Source organism: Pseudovirgaria hyperparasitica, assembly GCF_010093815.1.
Source record: "Pseudovirgaria hyperparasitica strain CBS 121739 unplaced genomic scaffold EJ05scaffold_49, whole genome shotgun sequence".
NCBI classification, from domain to species: domain Eukaryota; kingdom Fungi; phylum Ascomycota; class Dothideomycetes; order Acrospermales; family Acrospermaceae; genus Pseudovirgaria; species Pseudovirgaria hyperparasitica.
In genome coordinates, this window is record NW_022985597.1 from 11,877 (window position 1) to 25,706 (window position 13,830).

Below are 13,830 nucleotides of genomic sequence, written 5' to 3' on the forward strand. Positions count from 1 at the left end.
AAGACGGGATGCCGACAATGTCTCACTTCCACCCGAATATGAACGCCAGTCGATCAATAGACCGCGGATCCACAACACCCTGACAGCTCGATCAAGTATTATGAACAAGCGAGAAAAGCTGCATCTCTCCGCGACCTCGTTGGTCATAGCTTTGCCTCCCAGATACAAGACAATGCTGAGATTGGGTGGTATGTCATATATGTAATGCGCACGACCCGTGTGTTGGTTTTCTACTTGGTGGACCGATTGCCAGCTTCATACAGCCTTGGTGTGGGTTGAGTTGGCACGGGGTGTACATCTTGAGATCTTCGTACAGACTTGCATCGACGTTTCTCGTGCGGCTCATGCATTGAGCTACATGGCTTGCGCTGTGACCGGCATATCCACAGCGCCACCGTGACCACACTTTGAGCTTGAATTTAAGCGAGGTCCGAGACGTGTAAAGTTTCGGTGCGATTCGAATCAGTACTGAGCAGTGGTGCTGCTGTGCGCATATTGCTTGTTAGTACGTAGAAGTCCTGTCCGACCGTCAGCCATGCGAAAGTTCTCTTGCACCGATCGTCTTGCCGCTGCGTATTCATACATGTGCTGCTTCGGAGGCGCGGTCATGCTCCCTCCGACTAACATGAGGGTCGAAAAGGATTATCAAAGCTATATATGGTAGCCCTATGTAGCCCCACTTCTAGCTGAGCAAATATACTTGATTACCGTGCGAACCATGTCCAGATTGGGACTCCAATCTTTTAATGGTCCGTCAGGACTGGACCCATCCGGATTCAGATATGGCGATCTCCCGCCAAGCATATATGACAGGTCGCCGTACCTACCTTGACCTTCCTTGATCACGTCTCCACGCAGGTGTTCATGCCTGCGGCAATGCAATAGAAAGTGACGTGTGTCTTCTCTCCCTTGACTGCATTCGCACTGATCACTCTCTTCGATTGCAATCTTCTTCAGAAACGATCGTAGCTTGACATGTGCTCCGGGTAGTGCTGTGTCTATTTGTTTTAGATGTCTCCCCGACTTCCACTCCTGTTGCGGTAGTTCCTCTGCGGTACATTTCTTGAGTAATGACACTGCCATTGCGCGGAAACGACCTTCGAGTCCTTCGTCGTTGTCTTTGCTGCTGCGTCTGCCTCGTCGTGTCCCTGTATGCCTGAGTGCGACGGGACCCATGCGAGATCAATCGCCTCGCCTTTATATGGATGGTGTAGTGCGATATGATCCTGCACTAGTACAGACACGCTAGCCCAGGGTAAAGCTGCTCTTGGCAACAGATTGTTGCCAAGAGCGGCTGAAGGAGGACGAGCTCTGTAATCCGATTGGTCCGAATAAATACAAGCATGCGCTGCGATCCCATGTCCCAGGAAGTCTTGGGCGAGAACCTGTCGATGAAACCAATTTGATTACTTTCTTCCTACCTCATTATGTTCGACCGTACCTATGGCGATGATTTTTGGAAAGGGTTGGATATCATAATAATACAGATGAGAATAATGTTGCAGATGGCATTAATGCATCTCAGCGTGTCAGCATGCCTTCAGAAAATGGCGAATGTGACCTACACGGCTAAGTGTGCCATTTAATGATCCTTGCGCTTTGTAAAACCTAGATCCATCCGCTCTGGAGCCGCTGATAATTACCCAGGGTGGACAAGTGTCCGTGGGGATGACCAGCGTCCATGTCTTGAGGTTGTTGTGCAGGTTCCTGGCTCGGCCTATAAGAGGAGCTATCGGTCTTTCGTAACTGGTCTTCTGAGGCGAAGACTCTGCCACCTACCTCCAGACTCTCGGCACATCATACCGGACTTTCCAAGCATTAATCGTACCAACATGCTCTCGCAATTTTCTGAAATCAGTATGGCAGAAAGGAGCATCCGGAATAGCGGAAGCTCAAGGAGTAAGAAGGCCTAGGCGAGATGTTAGATCACCAAGTAACAAATTCGCAGGCGACCTGATGAGTTTAAAGGCCATTCTCGTTCACGAACCATCCTCCACTATTTCTAGCGGACGCGAAGTGGACATAGCAAGTCCGGTACCTGCCCATCATCCAATTTCATCTGAGCGAACAACGATCCTAGCGAGTTTCAAACATCGTGAACTTCCTAACGCGCAATGCGAGAGAGATCGACCGGTTCCGAATCCACCGGCAACTCTTCCTGGCCAGGCAAATTATGAAAGAACTGAAAGCCTAGGGCGCACCGAGCTCGACTCACAGACCAGTGGATCGTCATTTTCACAAAAAACTGACGACAACTCAGTCTACAGTTTTCAAGACGACCTCTCGTATCCAGTCGTTACCTCAAATCCAGGGCATCTTCAAGCACCAATCGCATCGGCGGGTGCTGCTGTCGGCCTCCTTCCGTTTCCAGATGCTAATCATCGCACGAAAAGTCGCACTTCATCTAACATCCAGTTGCAAGATAGGACTGATAGCGGTCTTGCCTTTGGCGGTGACTATGAGCACTATACTAGATTAGATAAATATGGTCGAGCATATCAAATCCCAGTCGAGATTAAGTCGGGTTCGAAACAGGCCGATGATAGACGGAAACGGAACGCAGGCGCCTCGGCTCGTTTTCGCCAACGACGGAAAGCGAGAGAGAAGGAACTTGCATCAAAATTGGATGCTGCCTCCAAAGAAGTAGAGGCTGCTCGGGCAACCATAGAGGATCTCAAATGCCGTTTGGACCAGGCGCTGGAGGACAAAGAATTCTGTCGACAAAAGTCAGCCACTTTAGAAATTCGAGAAGTGACCAGAGTCACAAAAGACATCTAGGGAGACTATAATCGATTCATCCTCAGTCACCGCTGGGTCTATCGCCAGTATGAAGATATCAATATATTCGCATAACACATAGAAGAAATTAACCCCATCGATCAAGCTACGTGGGTGAAATTACGTGTAATGAGTTGAGTGAGGAATGTGCGGATAATGAGGGCTACTTATCTAATTTATTAAAGAATAAAGGTACCTAGACATAAGCTATATAGGAATTATAGCCTCTACTAGTCCCCCTCTTTATATAGGAAGACGTTACTATAGATTTTATAGTTAACTTACCTCTAAGCGAGATACTTAGAATAAGTCATAATTCAATTCTTATTATCGTGGATAGACTTATAAAGATATCTAGGTATATCCCGGTGTAGAAGACGATTATATTAAAAGAACTAGCATAAGTATTCTAGAATGAGATTATTAAGGTCTATAGTATACTAAAAAGGATTATTATAGATTAAGGAAGTATGTTTACGTCTAAATTCTAGACGTCTTTCTACAAATAGCTAGTATAAATAGAAATATATCTATAGTATTCCACTTATAAATAGATAGCTAGATAGAGTAATAGACTAGACGCTCGAGGCCTACCTTCGTGCATTCTATAATTTTAAATAGAATAACTAGGCCTCCCTACTAAGTATAGTAGAATTTATATATAATAGTCTAAGGATAGGTTTTAAACCTTATACGGTCTAATTCGATTAAATAATAGATATTAATATCCACGCTTAGGAACTAGTGATTAAAATCTTCGAGACCGCACGTAATTATCACGTAATAATCTAGTAAGCGAATAAGTAATATCTATAATATATAAACGTCACGGGTAAATAAAAAGCTAGATTATAAAATAGCTAGTCCCTTCCGAGTTAAATAAAAGTCTATAATATATTCCACGTATTATTACTTAAAAGGTGTCGACCTAATATATATAATCGTATAAATATATAATTATACTCTATTATACCTTAAGATAGACTAGATATTGAAGGCGCTGATCATCTGGGAGAATGTACTAACAAGGCCAACAGGACCAGAACTACCCCATTCCGATTCGCGTAACGCCAAAACTATTCGAGACTTGCCCCCGTTCCAAGAAGTTGAAATTTCAGAGAAGAGATAGGGTAGCCGATGATGTGATTGTGACAGAGGGATGATAGGCTATGTACAATACAGATCACTTCACGAACAGTACGCGAGTAGTCCACGTGACGTACGTGACGTGCCATTCGGGGTCCGCATCGCCATGAATTTGGGAAACAAATGTATGAGCAGCATTGCTAGGCTACGAAGCAAATACGTGATGCTATCGAGGTAGCAGTGGGTTTGGGGGGTAGAGCGGTTTCATCGACGAATGCGTGGAAGCGGGTTGGATATGCTACTGACTGCTCACGTACGTATAGATACCACCTTCAACCTGCAGATGCTTTCGCTTGTCCTCAACAGAGCTTCCTCGCACGAGCATTAGCGAAATATACTTGTGCTTGACGGACACTTAGATCGGTGAGCGCAGCAAGCTCTTGACTCTCCTGCCTAGTAAGATATGGGTCTGCGAGCCGGTGCGTGAATAGGATAGCCTGCGCGTTGTGCGGAAAGTTCTTGCATGGCAGGTTATGTGATCTTGATGTGATCTTGATAAGGCAAAAATAGAGCGCCAGAGTTATCAGTGATGTCTGCTATGTAGGCTGGGATGCTTTTATGTTTATAAGGCTAGTGTGAGTGATAAGACGGTTGTGGAGTGGCTGAGCCCAATCGTTTTGGCTGCTTGATCTGTCTGTCTGATTGGTCCAAGAGCAATATGGGCGCCTGGATTCTGATTATAGTAGCGGTACCTGAGAGTTGAGGGAGCAACGAAGTGGAATACAGCTGAAGTAGTGTCTGATTCACAATATAGCTAACAGAGACCTGGAACTCTGATAGTTGTGCGCTTTGAATGTTAAGTGTTTGGGGGCTTGAAAAGCGGTCGTAAAATTGTCGCATGCTAACCTCCACAAAACGTGGCACTGGCATCAACTATGGGACTGGAAGTCGCGGCTGCATGTTCTCAACCTCCTCATGGTGTGTATGAGAGCCGATTGGCTAGCGAACGGTAGGTGGAAGCACCTTGCATATTTGTATCAATGGTGCAGCCAGCCCCTACAGGCTAAAAGAGTACAGTGTGATATCAAAAGCGGATGTGACGGACATAGCGTTGCAGAGATGGAGTGCTTGTCTTAGGGGTTGCTGTTTTAGGATTGAGGCTGTCAGATCGACTGAAGATAGTGACCGTTCTCCGAATGAACATGGCGTGCAGGAAAATCCCCGGAGTGATGAGTCCAACTGAAACATACATTGACTGGATGATGTCGTTGATGATAGCACGAGAAAGAATCCTAGTGACTCAGGTTCTAGGAAAACGACGGATCTCCGGGTCTTCTTGTATCCAGGTGAACCTTTCCCCATCCGGCTCCTCGCCATCTTCCAACACTACACGCGGCACAAGTGTAGGGCTGCCGTACCCATACAATTTCTCAATCTCTGCATCTGTATATGCTGGATTAATGCATAGCATCCTTAATGGAAGCCGCATTTGTAAGAAACGCCGAGCTTTTCCAAGTGATTCTTCGATATCCTTGTGGGATATGTGGCCATAAAACGCGCATGCGCCAGTCAGACGGAAGCTTCGAAGCGTAGGGTGTTTTGGGTATCGCAGGAGATGGAGCCACTGATGTATTTTTAACTTCGTTGCAACACATGTCTACCATAGTTTGACTTACAAGCCCCCAAAAGAGCAAGTGTACCCACTCAATCCCAAACTGCGCGCTCTCCGGTCCAAGGTTGGCAATACTCAGATCTAAATACTCCAGAGACTGACACTCGTACACCACGGACCATGCTTCGCTGCATAAAAAATTTAGGTGCTGGTTAGATGTAAGTTCGAAGTGTCTAAGACTCTTCGAATGTTGCCGTATGTAGTTCGGTCTCACTCGATTAGTAGACTCCTGATAATTGAGCCCTAGTTTATGAAGACCACGAACTCTCTCAAGAAATCCTTCAATAGCACTTATAGTTGATGCAGTATCACTGTAATGCAAACAACATTCGAACTCGTCCATGCGCGTAGCAGGTGGTATCTGGCTCAGGAATCGCGCAACGCCAGTGCAGCGCATGATCTGGATGGATTTGAGCTGGTTAACAACTCTATGCAACTCAGTAAAACATTGTAAGTCGGGCATCGATGTCTTGCCTAGTACCATAAAAGAGCGAGACACTTGGCGGCAAGATAGCTTGTAACCAAGCACTCGAACTACGTAGTCGTCTCCTGACATCAATGTGCTGAATAGTCCGATGGTTGTTCAGTACATTCCGCAGAAATACCTCGTCGACTGTGGGAATCGAAGAATCAATGTAGACAGCTTCGATCGAGTTCGGGACACATCTTTGTACGTAAGATGTAGCGTGGTCCCAAGAGATAAGATCTGTGTCCCGGTGAATACAGAGTGTTTGACGAACGAATCGGGATAGTGACAAAGTCTCTATTGCGTGTAGAGGAGTGGCCAAGTCTAACTGTACTCGGAAATGTACAATCCTTTTGACTTCATCGTCCATCCTCCTGCAGACAAGTCTTACTTCGCAGAGGTTATTGATTGTGAGCTACTAGTATTAGACTACGTCCGCGACTCTAGAAAGAACCTACGTGGTTTAGCAAGTCAAGGATGAGCTCTGACGGTAAATTTAGCAACATTCTCTCAGGCATGTAACAATAATTGTCGCAGATCTCTGTAACTGATTTACTTATGAGAGGATGCAGTCTAAATATATAGATAGCCTTCAAACGGGAATCGGAACCGTGGCGAGATGCGATCCACGACTTTTGCAGCCCTGGGCGTAGGGATTAAAGAAAATATACGTTTTTAAGAATCAGAGAAAAAGCTACAGACGGATCCATCCATGAATCCGGATGGTCGTATGGATCCATCGCTCACATGGTCATCACTCGCACGGGAACTATTATGACTAACCTCCTTATCATGACTTTCATACGGATGATCATAAGCCGTCGGTCTGTTACTGCGCCGCAGCCACAATCTTTGCAGGGACCTGGACGTCTGCCGCTCTGACCATGAATCGTGCGAGGAATGAAAGGCCGAATAAAGTCGCGTAAAGGTGTCCGATTCGGGTAGGATGACTCGATAGAACCTCTACCACCACCTCCTGGGCCACGGCCACGTATATCTACGTCGAAGGCGCTCTAGAATAGTATAGAGAAGGCATTAAGGGCTACGAAGATAGCGACGAGGCGTAAAAAAGGACCGAATCTTGAAGCTACTGCTTCAAGGGTGGAGCACACTGCTTATATATGACTGCTGCACACATGTATAATCAACTGGCAGGCCACGTGCCTGACAGTAAGACACCTCCTTAGACACGAGTCGTGGAAACCTTTAGTAGTCTAGCATAACCAGGACGTCACTAGGTAGATATAGTACTATCCGCTCTTGAATGGCGTAAAGAGATAGAGACTTATAATAAGACGAGGGCTGGGATACGCGAATTAAGACTATACGTAGATAATAACTACTATACTTACCGCTATATTAAGGAGATGACTCAGCCTGGAACTGCTTATTATAAAGCCGCGAAGACAGCAGGTGTTCTACTTAGTATCTGACTAGATACACGTCTATATCTTCGTAAGTATAAGGAGTAACTTAAGGTAAGCGAGGTAGCGTCCTCGCTCTAGGCGTTTACTATAACTAGCATAACTAGTATTTAGATAGGGATGGTATGGTGTTTCTTAGAGTGTATTTAGGAGTATATTTAATGAGAAAATTAGATGGAGGCGTCGAGCTAGAGCACCAAAAGGACAGACTCTAACTAAGATTGGTACTCTTAATCGAGGACCTACGTATAGCGCCTGTGGAGCTTATTACGGCTAATAGTTTTATTTACTATTAGATAAAGGACTCTATATATATGTCCGTTTTAGGCACTCTAGAGCGGATAGTACTATATCTACCTAGTGACGTCCTGGTTATGCTAGACTACTAAAGGTTTCCACGACTCGTGTCTAAGGAGGTGTCTTACTGTCAGGCACGTGGCCTGCCAGTTGATTATACATGTGTGCAGCAGTCATATATAAGCAGTGTGCTCCACCCTTGAAGCAGTAGCTTCAAGATTCGGTCCTTTTTTACGCCTCGTCGCTATCTTCGTAGCCCTTAATGCCTTCTCTATACTATTCTAGAGCGCCTTCGACGTAGATATACGTGGCCGTGGCCCAGGAGGTGGTGGTAGAGGTTCTATCGAGTCATCCTACTCGAATCGGACACCTTTACGCGACTTAGGAGGCATGATAGGAGGCGTAAAACAGTCGAAAAAAACACCAACATATGGCTAATATCGTATAATACTAATATATAATAGGTATTTTAATAGACATGCAAGTGTTCGGCGACAATGCCGTAAAATGTCATCTACATATAAAAACGCGTGTTGGTGACATGGGCGTGCACAGGCTGCCAAGCTTTTCCATGTAACTATGGATATACGGATCTAGGGCGAGACTAAGGGGTCGAATGCCTGCAACTCAGCCGTAGTTTTGATCCCATGAGATTCCATTGGCCACCTGATGCAGGCGGAGATGCCGAGTTGGCTGGGCTTGGTGCGGAAGAACGCGCGTCTAGAATTCACGTGCCTGTATTAAGAAGATATCTCCCCAAACAGAGTATTATATTAAGTCTCACATTATGCCACTGTTGTGGACGAACTATATATCGTGATAATTTTATATCCCAGCTATGTCATTACAAGTTGAGGATACAAGATAACGTATGCATTAGTGCCTAGCGTCTAGAGACTCGCGACTCATTAAGGGCGGCGGAAATATGTTTGGAGCTTGGGCTGGAGCACCGACCCGGGTCATAGGAATTGGTAGCAGATATGATAAAGATCTGTCAGAATATCAGCCCAAATATAAGGCATGAGGATGTTGGCCGATCAATCTTCGACCACATTATATTATGTAAGCAAGCTGATAACTGCATATCGGCGGATAAGACTTGAGAGTTGGATTGAGGCCTTGATGCCTGAGATCATGTTTATAAAAGAAGCCGACTTCTCCATGAAAGGAGGAGCAATCAATCAAGGAACATTCTTCCCACGATTTCCAGCTGCAACGTTCCCCGCAGTACGACCACACGCAACTATGGTTTGGAAGACGTCTTGCTGTCACAATTGCAGATAGTTCGCAAGCTATTCTGGTCCGAATTATACAGCACAGCTAAGCATGTGAATTGATGGGCAGCAAATGGAGCAGAGGGTAGCAGGAAAAAGTTCAACCATGCGATTGGTTCGATTCCGTCTTGAGGCCTGACGGCGCAGAATTGTAATTTGAGGATCCATGGGTGTTGTATTGCGGCGGTTGGTTCCGGTTGCACGGAGCGGCCATGGAGCTCTCGCTCTTTACTGCCACGTTGTAAAGCTCGAGACTGCCCGATTTCTTATTCAGACTATAAATACCATAAGATTGATGTACTTGGGAAGACTATTGGGGAGTAGCGTACCCTGGAAACGGATGGTCTCGTACACCAGACGTCCCGGACGGCCTGTTCCTTTTCGAGCATTTCTGAAAATGACGCTTAAGGACATCACTTCGCGAGAAGGCCCCCTCGCAAAGATTGCATTTATATGGTTGCTCGCCTGTATCTTAAGCTGTTTAAGCAAATAAACGAAAGTAATAATATAAAAGAAGGATACCTCCGAAGTCATCTTTAAGAATACGACGACACGCAAATTATGCCCATGACGGACTTATGTAGGCCAACGGAAACGAATACGCAAGTAACTTTGATGGGCCATATGGCAGTCCTTATGACCTCGGGAATTACGATAAAGCCATATTCTTTGCGCAAGGAATTGGGATTGCTGCACATCTCCTAACCATTAAAAGTCTACTCTACGCCAACAATCGATTGACAGCTCGGATTAGACGCCTCACTCTTATATGGTTTCTAGAAGACAAAGGTAAACTCAAATTCGGAAAGGAAAACGAAAGTTAACGCGTCGTAGGTCAAAGAGAATTGGTTGATACCTATCTCAATGAGCTTCTAGATCTCGATGACAAAGAGAAGAGACATATATTCAACGTCTGCTTATATGCACCATACGAAGCTGAGTGCGATGTGCAGGAGGGACGTAGAGGGCTCTACGTCATGCATGAAAAGCTAGATTTTTAAAGGAACTATGGTGAAAATAAAAAAAACTTTAAAACGCCCTGACACCGCGTGTATTCCTTCTTTTCGTTTGGTTGTAAATCGCATTCTCGCAGGCCCTCACAGCTCCTCATTCTCGTCAATCACATGGTAGCGGGGCAAGAGATGGCGGTCCAGATTTCTGGACGCTACATACACAGTCTTGTCAGAATGGCGGCTCGCGCTGTCAAAGCAGTTTCCAACAGTCAGGCCATAGCCATCCGCATCGTAGAGATGCACATCTCCATCCGAGTCAAGGAGAGTCGTCACGAAAGCTTCTAATTCTGATCTGCCTAGTTCTGTCCGCTTTCGATTCCATTTTGAGTCATTGAACACACACACCTCTACTGTTCGCTGGCTGGTCGCATGGGCCTTTTGTGGTAGGAATCTGCCTTGCTGGGCGCCATTCTCGATTGACCGGCTTTTTGGATCTAGCGTGGATTCTCGGTCGTTACGTACCGCCAGGTCTATGGATTGAGAAATGGTATCTCGTTGTCCCCCGACAAGCTCTGGGGCTGGGGGAACTTGGGAATCTGGCAACGAAGCAGATTGAGCAAGGCCCGAAGACAGCTTACGTCGCTTATTCGGGTCGTACACTGACTGTGCTATGCTTACTGCGCCAATTGCGCTATCGTCCTGTGCCTCGTGGCTGAAGCAAGGTGCTACGTCGAGCGTACCAAAAAACAACTCGTAGACTCGTTTCCGAACCTGGAGACTGGAAATAGCACCCTGGGGTGCAGGAACATCGCTAGCCAGTATGTTCAAGTAAAGATGTTGCCGAGTGGCTTCATAATCGGTCTCTGTGATCCAGCCACAGCGAAAAGTTGGATCTTCGACCGAGTCATGTGCATTAGTTGATATCTCTTCAACAGGAGAGGGTGCTTTCCGTTTCGCTGACCTCAGTCGCTGCAAGATGTCATCAATGACGGACTCCAGATTTTCGTATTGACTACTGGGAAGCATAGCAGCGACCAGTTCGCGCTGGAAGTTCCGCGCTCGCAGCCTCTGGATCTCCTCGGAGTCGAATCCGAGCTGGAAAGCTAGCTCGCCAAACGCTACCCACGCAAATGGGTCTTGCTCGCGTCTTTGTTTAGCACACCTCCTGTGCTGTCTAGGAAGGCCCGAGTTCAGGTGCAGAATATTACGCATCGCGTATAGATGAAGCTGGCGGTAGCCGGTCTCGAACGGGCCATAGCTCTCTGAAGATTTACAGTATATCAGACTCGAATCTCTCAGTTGAAGACAGAAGTAGCCGTCTTTTTGATTGACATTGGTAAAGCACTTCCGAACTGCTTCTGAGAAACTCGATTGTAGCTGAGTCTTTGGTCCTAGGACTGCTTGTCTGACCGCACGAGCACAGGCATCAAGGTACCTGAGATCTTTTCGAAGCGTAACGAGCGTGGGGATTGGGTACATTATCGTGATAAGGTTCTGCAAGATCTTGGCTTGATTTTTACTCCGCTTCAATAGGGAGAATATCGTGCCTTGCTCGATATCCTGCCTCAAAGCTGAGTATTCGCTAGAATAAACGCCAGGTGCTTTTGACTGGAGGCTTGCCACAGTTTGACTGTCCAATGCGTGCCTATGCTCTGAATCTCCACCTATGATAGCCGACCATATAGCGGATATGTGGTTCAGATAGCACAATATTTCCTACTGGTGTGAGTTTATTCCATGGATCATAGCCGAGTGCTCACCTCATCTAGCCTACTGCTCATGATCTCTAAAAGGGTTCCTATCCTGAATCCGTGGACTAGTAGAGCTTCGAATTTGCATAACTTTGCAAAGCCACTCGCCAGTTTCGGGTGTCGGAGGAAGCGTTTCAGTATGTTTCTTTTGCTCTTCGTCAATCGTGCCCACCACTGCTTCTCGGCGAGCTCCTGTCGACTAGCTCGGTAGCGTAGAATCCTGATGTAAACCGAGCCGTCTGTGAAGTTATGCGAGTTGCAATACTGTTCGACCAACTCACGTTGGCCTTCCGCGCCTAGATCTATACAAGTGAGTCCTCTTACGGCTGGCAGCGACATGAACCTACCAGCAGAGTACAGGTCAACGATCCACCACCTATCAGTCGCTTCTAGCACTGACGTCTCTTTGGCTGCGGTAACACGATGCTTTCCTCGCAAGCATTCTATGGAGAGATGCGATGGCAGTTTCAAGAGGGGAGGTAGTGCGTCTGGATTATCGAGCAGAGTTTCTGATGTGACATGGTCGGTTGCGGTGTATTCAAGTGCACTTTGAAGGTCCTTTGCGTCGATAAGTGCTGGAATATGACGATCAGGTTCTAGACGTCGGCAGCCTTCTAGCTCAAACACCCGCTTCAGCCGGTCGACATTGTGTCGTTGTAGATCGACCAACACTTGTTTCGGAAACTGTAGAGAATCAAGCAAGACTCTTGCCTTTCCTAGGAACTTTGCAGTCCTCTCTTGAAGTATATCGACTTCGTGTCTAGCGATACTATCTTGGTGGGAGCTCTGGGCCATATTGGTCGAGGGATAAGATCTACATGACAGGACTAGTATGAGCCTCCTCAATGAGCGCTTTCGCCGTGAGCCGTGGTTAGGTCATAATCTTACTGAGCGATATATCTATGGTGTATCTCCTGCAAGGATGGTGCAACAGCCTAGAGCGGATCGTGAACGACATGCCTGATCGCTCTCAGGAGACATACACTATACAGGCATGGCCAGCGGACCTAGAAGGCGCGAGTGGCGCGAGTCCCGGAGACAGGTCGAACTGGGACGGACAAGGCTGCTGCTTCGATCCGTCGAATAGAGTTGCTTAACACTTGCAGTGATGAGAGCTACAGGGCGCGCAGGAAGCTCAGTAAGTTCTTGGCAGCCTCGCTTTCGTAGTGAAAGGCCGGAATCCTGACCCCCTCTCTTTAGTCACAGGAAGGACTTACGTACGCATCCCGATTCGAAGATGCATGCTGCTCTAGGTCCCCATGCTCGATATATGTCTTTTCCAGGGCGTTTAAGATACAAACCCAATTTTGGGCTGTGGCCTCAATATATAATCAAACTCTCGGCCCAATCGATACTGGGCCATGTATTGATCTTGACACACCTGCTCTGTTCCCAGGACTTAAGTTCCCAGCTTTCAACTCGCATTAGCCATGAAGACCCGCGTGTATCCCTGGAAGCGCCTCATGCCTGTTGGCCTGGGTGCTGCCGCCTTGGCTTGTCTTCTAGTATCGCTATACGCTGCTACAAATAAGAGAGTGCTTCGCGAGGGCATCGCAATCATCAAGGTAAGACATGTTTTGGCTGACGCGGTGCCCAGCACTGACTCTAAAACACAGTTCAATAAGCCAGAGCTTCCGTTGGTGCCAAAACATCGAAGAAGTAACACATTTCGCGATATAAATGTCCCACACCCTGGCCTCCCTAGCCTCGACCCCCAAGACATCGACATACCCATACCGGTGGTACCCAACTCCAACGAGATCCAGAGCAAAGTGCTTAGCGCCATTGACAGCGCACAAACGGCCACAAGCAACATGATTGATGAGGTTCAAAACACGGCCGGTAATATCATTGACAAAGCAAAAAACCTGACCAACATCGCTCTACCACGGAACATCACCATTGGCACTCAGAGCTACTGTGTCAACTTAGACAATGATACGACTTGTCGAGATCTTCCCCTGGACTTGTCCTCTCTACTACCCGCGGACACACTCCATGTCCTCGAGTCCGTTATGCCGGGCTTTTCATCATTAGCCGAGAAGCTAAATCGGTTTACAGTCCCGATCTTCTTGTACATACTCATTGCCGGGATCATGTGCTCATTCAGTCTCTGGCTGGCTTGTATT

The 13,830-nt window shown here is 46.8% G+C and overlaps 5 protein-coding genes across 5 annotated transcripts; 2 read left to right on the top strand and 3 right to left on the bottom strand.

The window, feature by feature from the left end:
• Positions 1-666: 666 nt before the first annotated feature.
• Positions 667-1,029, bottom strand: EJ05DRAFT_424285 (uncharacterized protein; the record flags this gene model as incomplete). The annotated part of the gene is made up of 1 exon (XM_033741488.1): positions 667-1,029. A coding segment is annotated over one exon (363 nt), but the record flags the coding sequence as incomplete, so codon positions are not given.
• A 680-nt stretch (positions 1,030-1,709) lies between these two features.
• EJ05DRAFT_297831 (uncharacterized protein) lies at positions 1,710-2,952 on the top strand. The gene is made up of 2 exons (XM_033740578.1): positions 1,710-1,899; positions 1,949-2,952. The coding sequence occupies exons 1-2, from the start codon at positions 1,833-1,835 to the stop codon at positions 2,776-2,778; spliced, it is 897 nt and encodes a 298-aa protein (XP_033594969.1). The 5' UTR covers positions 1,710-1,832; the 3' UTR covers positions 2,779-2,952.
• A 2,212-nt stretch (positions 2,953-5,164) lies between these two features.
• Positions 5,165-5,999, bottom strand: EJ05DRAFT_505976 (uncharacterized protein; the record flags this gene model as incomplete). The annotated part of the gene is made up of 2 exons (XM_033747761.1): positions 5,165-5,488; positions 5,541-5,999. 2 exons carry the CDS (start codon positions 5,997-5,999, stop codon positions 5,165-5,167), a joined length of 783 nt encoding a protein of 260 aa, XP_033594970.1.
• A 4,033-nt stretch (positions 6,000-10,032) lies between these two features.
• EJ05DRAFT_471316 (uncharacterized protein) lies at positions 10,033-12,496 on the bottom strand (the record flags this gene model as incomplete). Its single annotated transcript, XM_033742964.1, has 2 exons — positions 10,033-11,666; positions 11,711-12,496. 2 exons carry the CDS (start codon positions 12,494-12,496, stop codon positions 10,095-10,097), a joined length of 2,358 nt encoding a protein of 785 aa, XP_033594971.1. The 3' UTR covers positions 10,033-10,094.
• Positions 12,497-13,131: 635 nt separating this feature from the next.
• On the top strand, positions 13,132-13,810 carry EJ05DRAFT_505978 (uncharacterized protein; the record flags this gene model as incomplete). The annotated part of the gene is made up of 2 exons (XM_033747762.1): positions 13,132-13,266; positions 13,318-13,810. Coding segments are annotated over 2 exons (628 nt in total), but the record flags the coding sequence as incomplete, so codon positions are not given.
• Positions 13,811-13,830: the final 20 nt, after the last annotated feature.

Excerpts from the sequence above, each read along its gene's own strand:
- EJ05DRAFT_297831 (XM_033740578.1), top strand. The coding sequence starts at position 1,833 with ATGCTCTCGCAATTTTCTGAAATCAGTATGGCAGAAAGGAGCATCCGG. Across the intron at positions 1,900-1,948 it reads GAATAGCGGAAGCTCAAGGA|GCGACCTGATGAGTTTAAAG; the intron begins GTAAGAAGGCCT and ends ACAAATTCGCAG.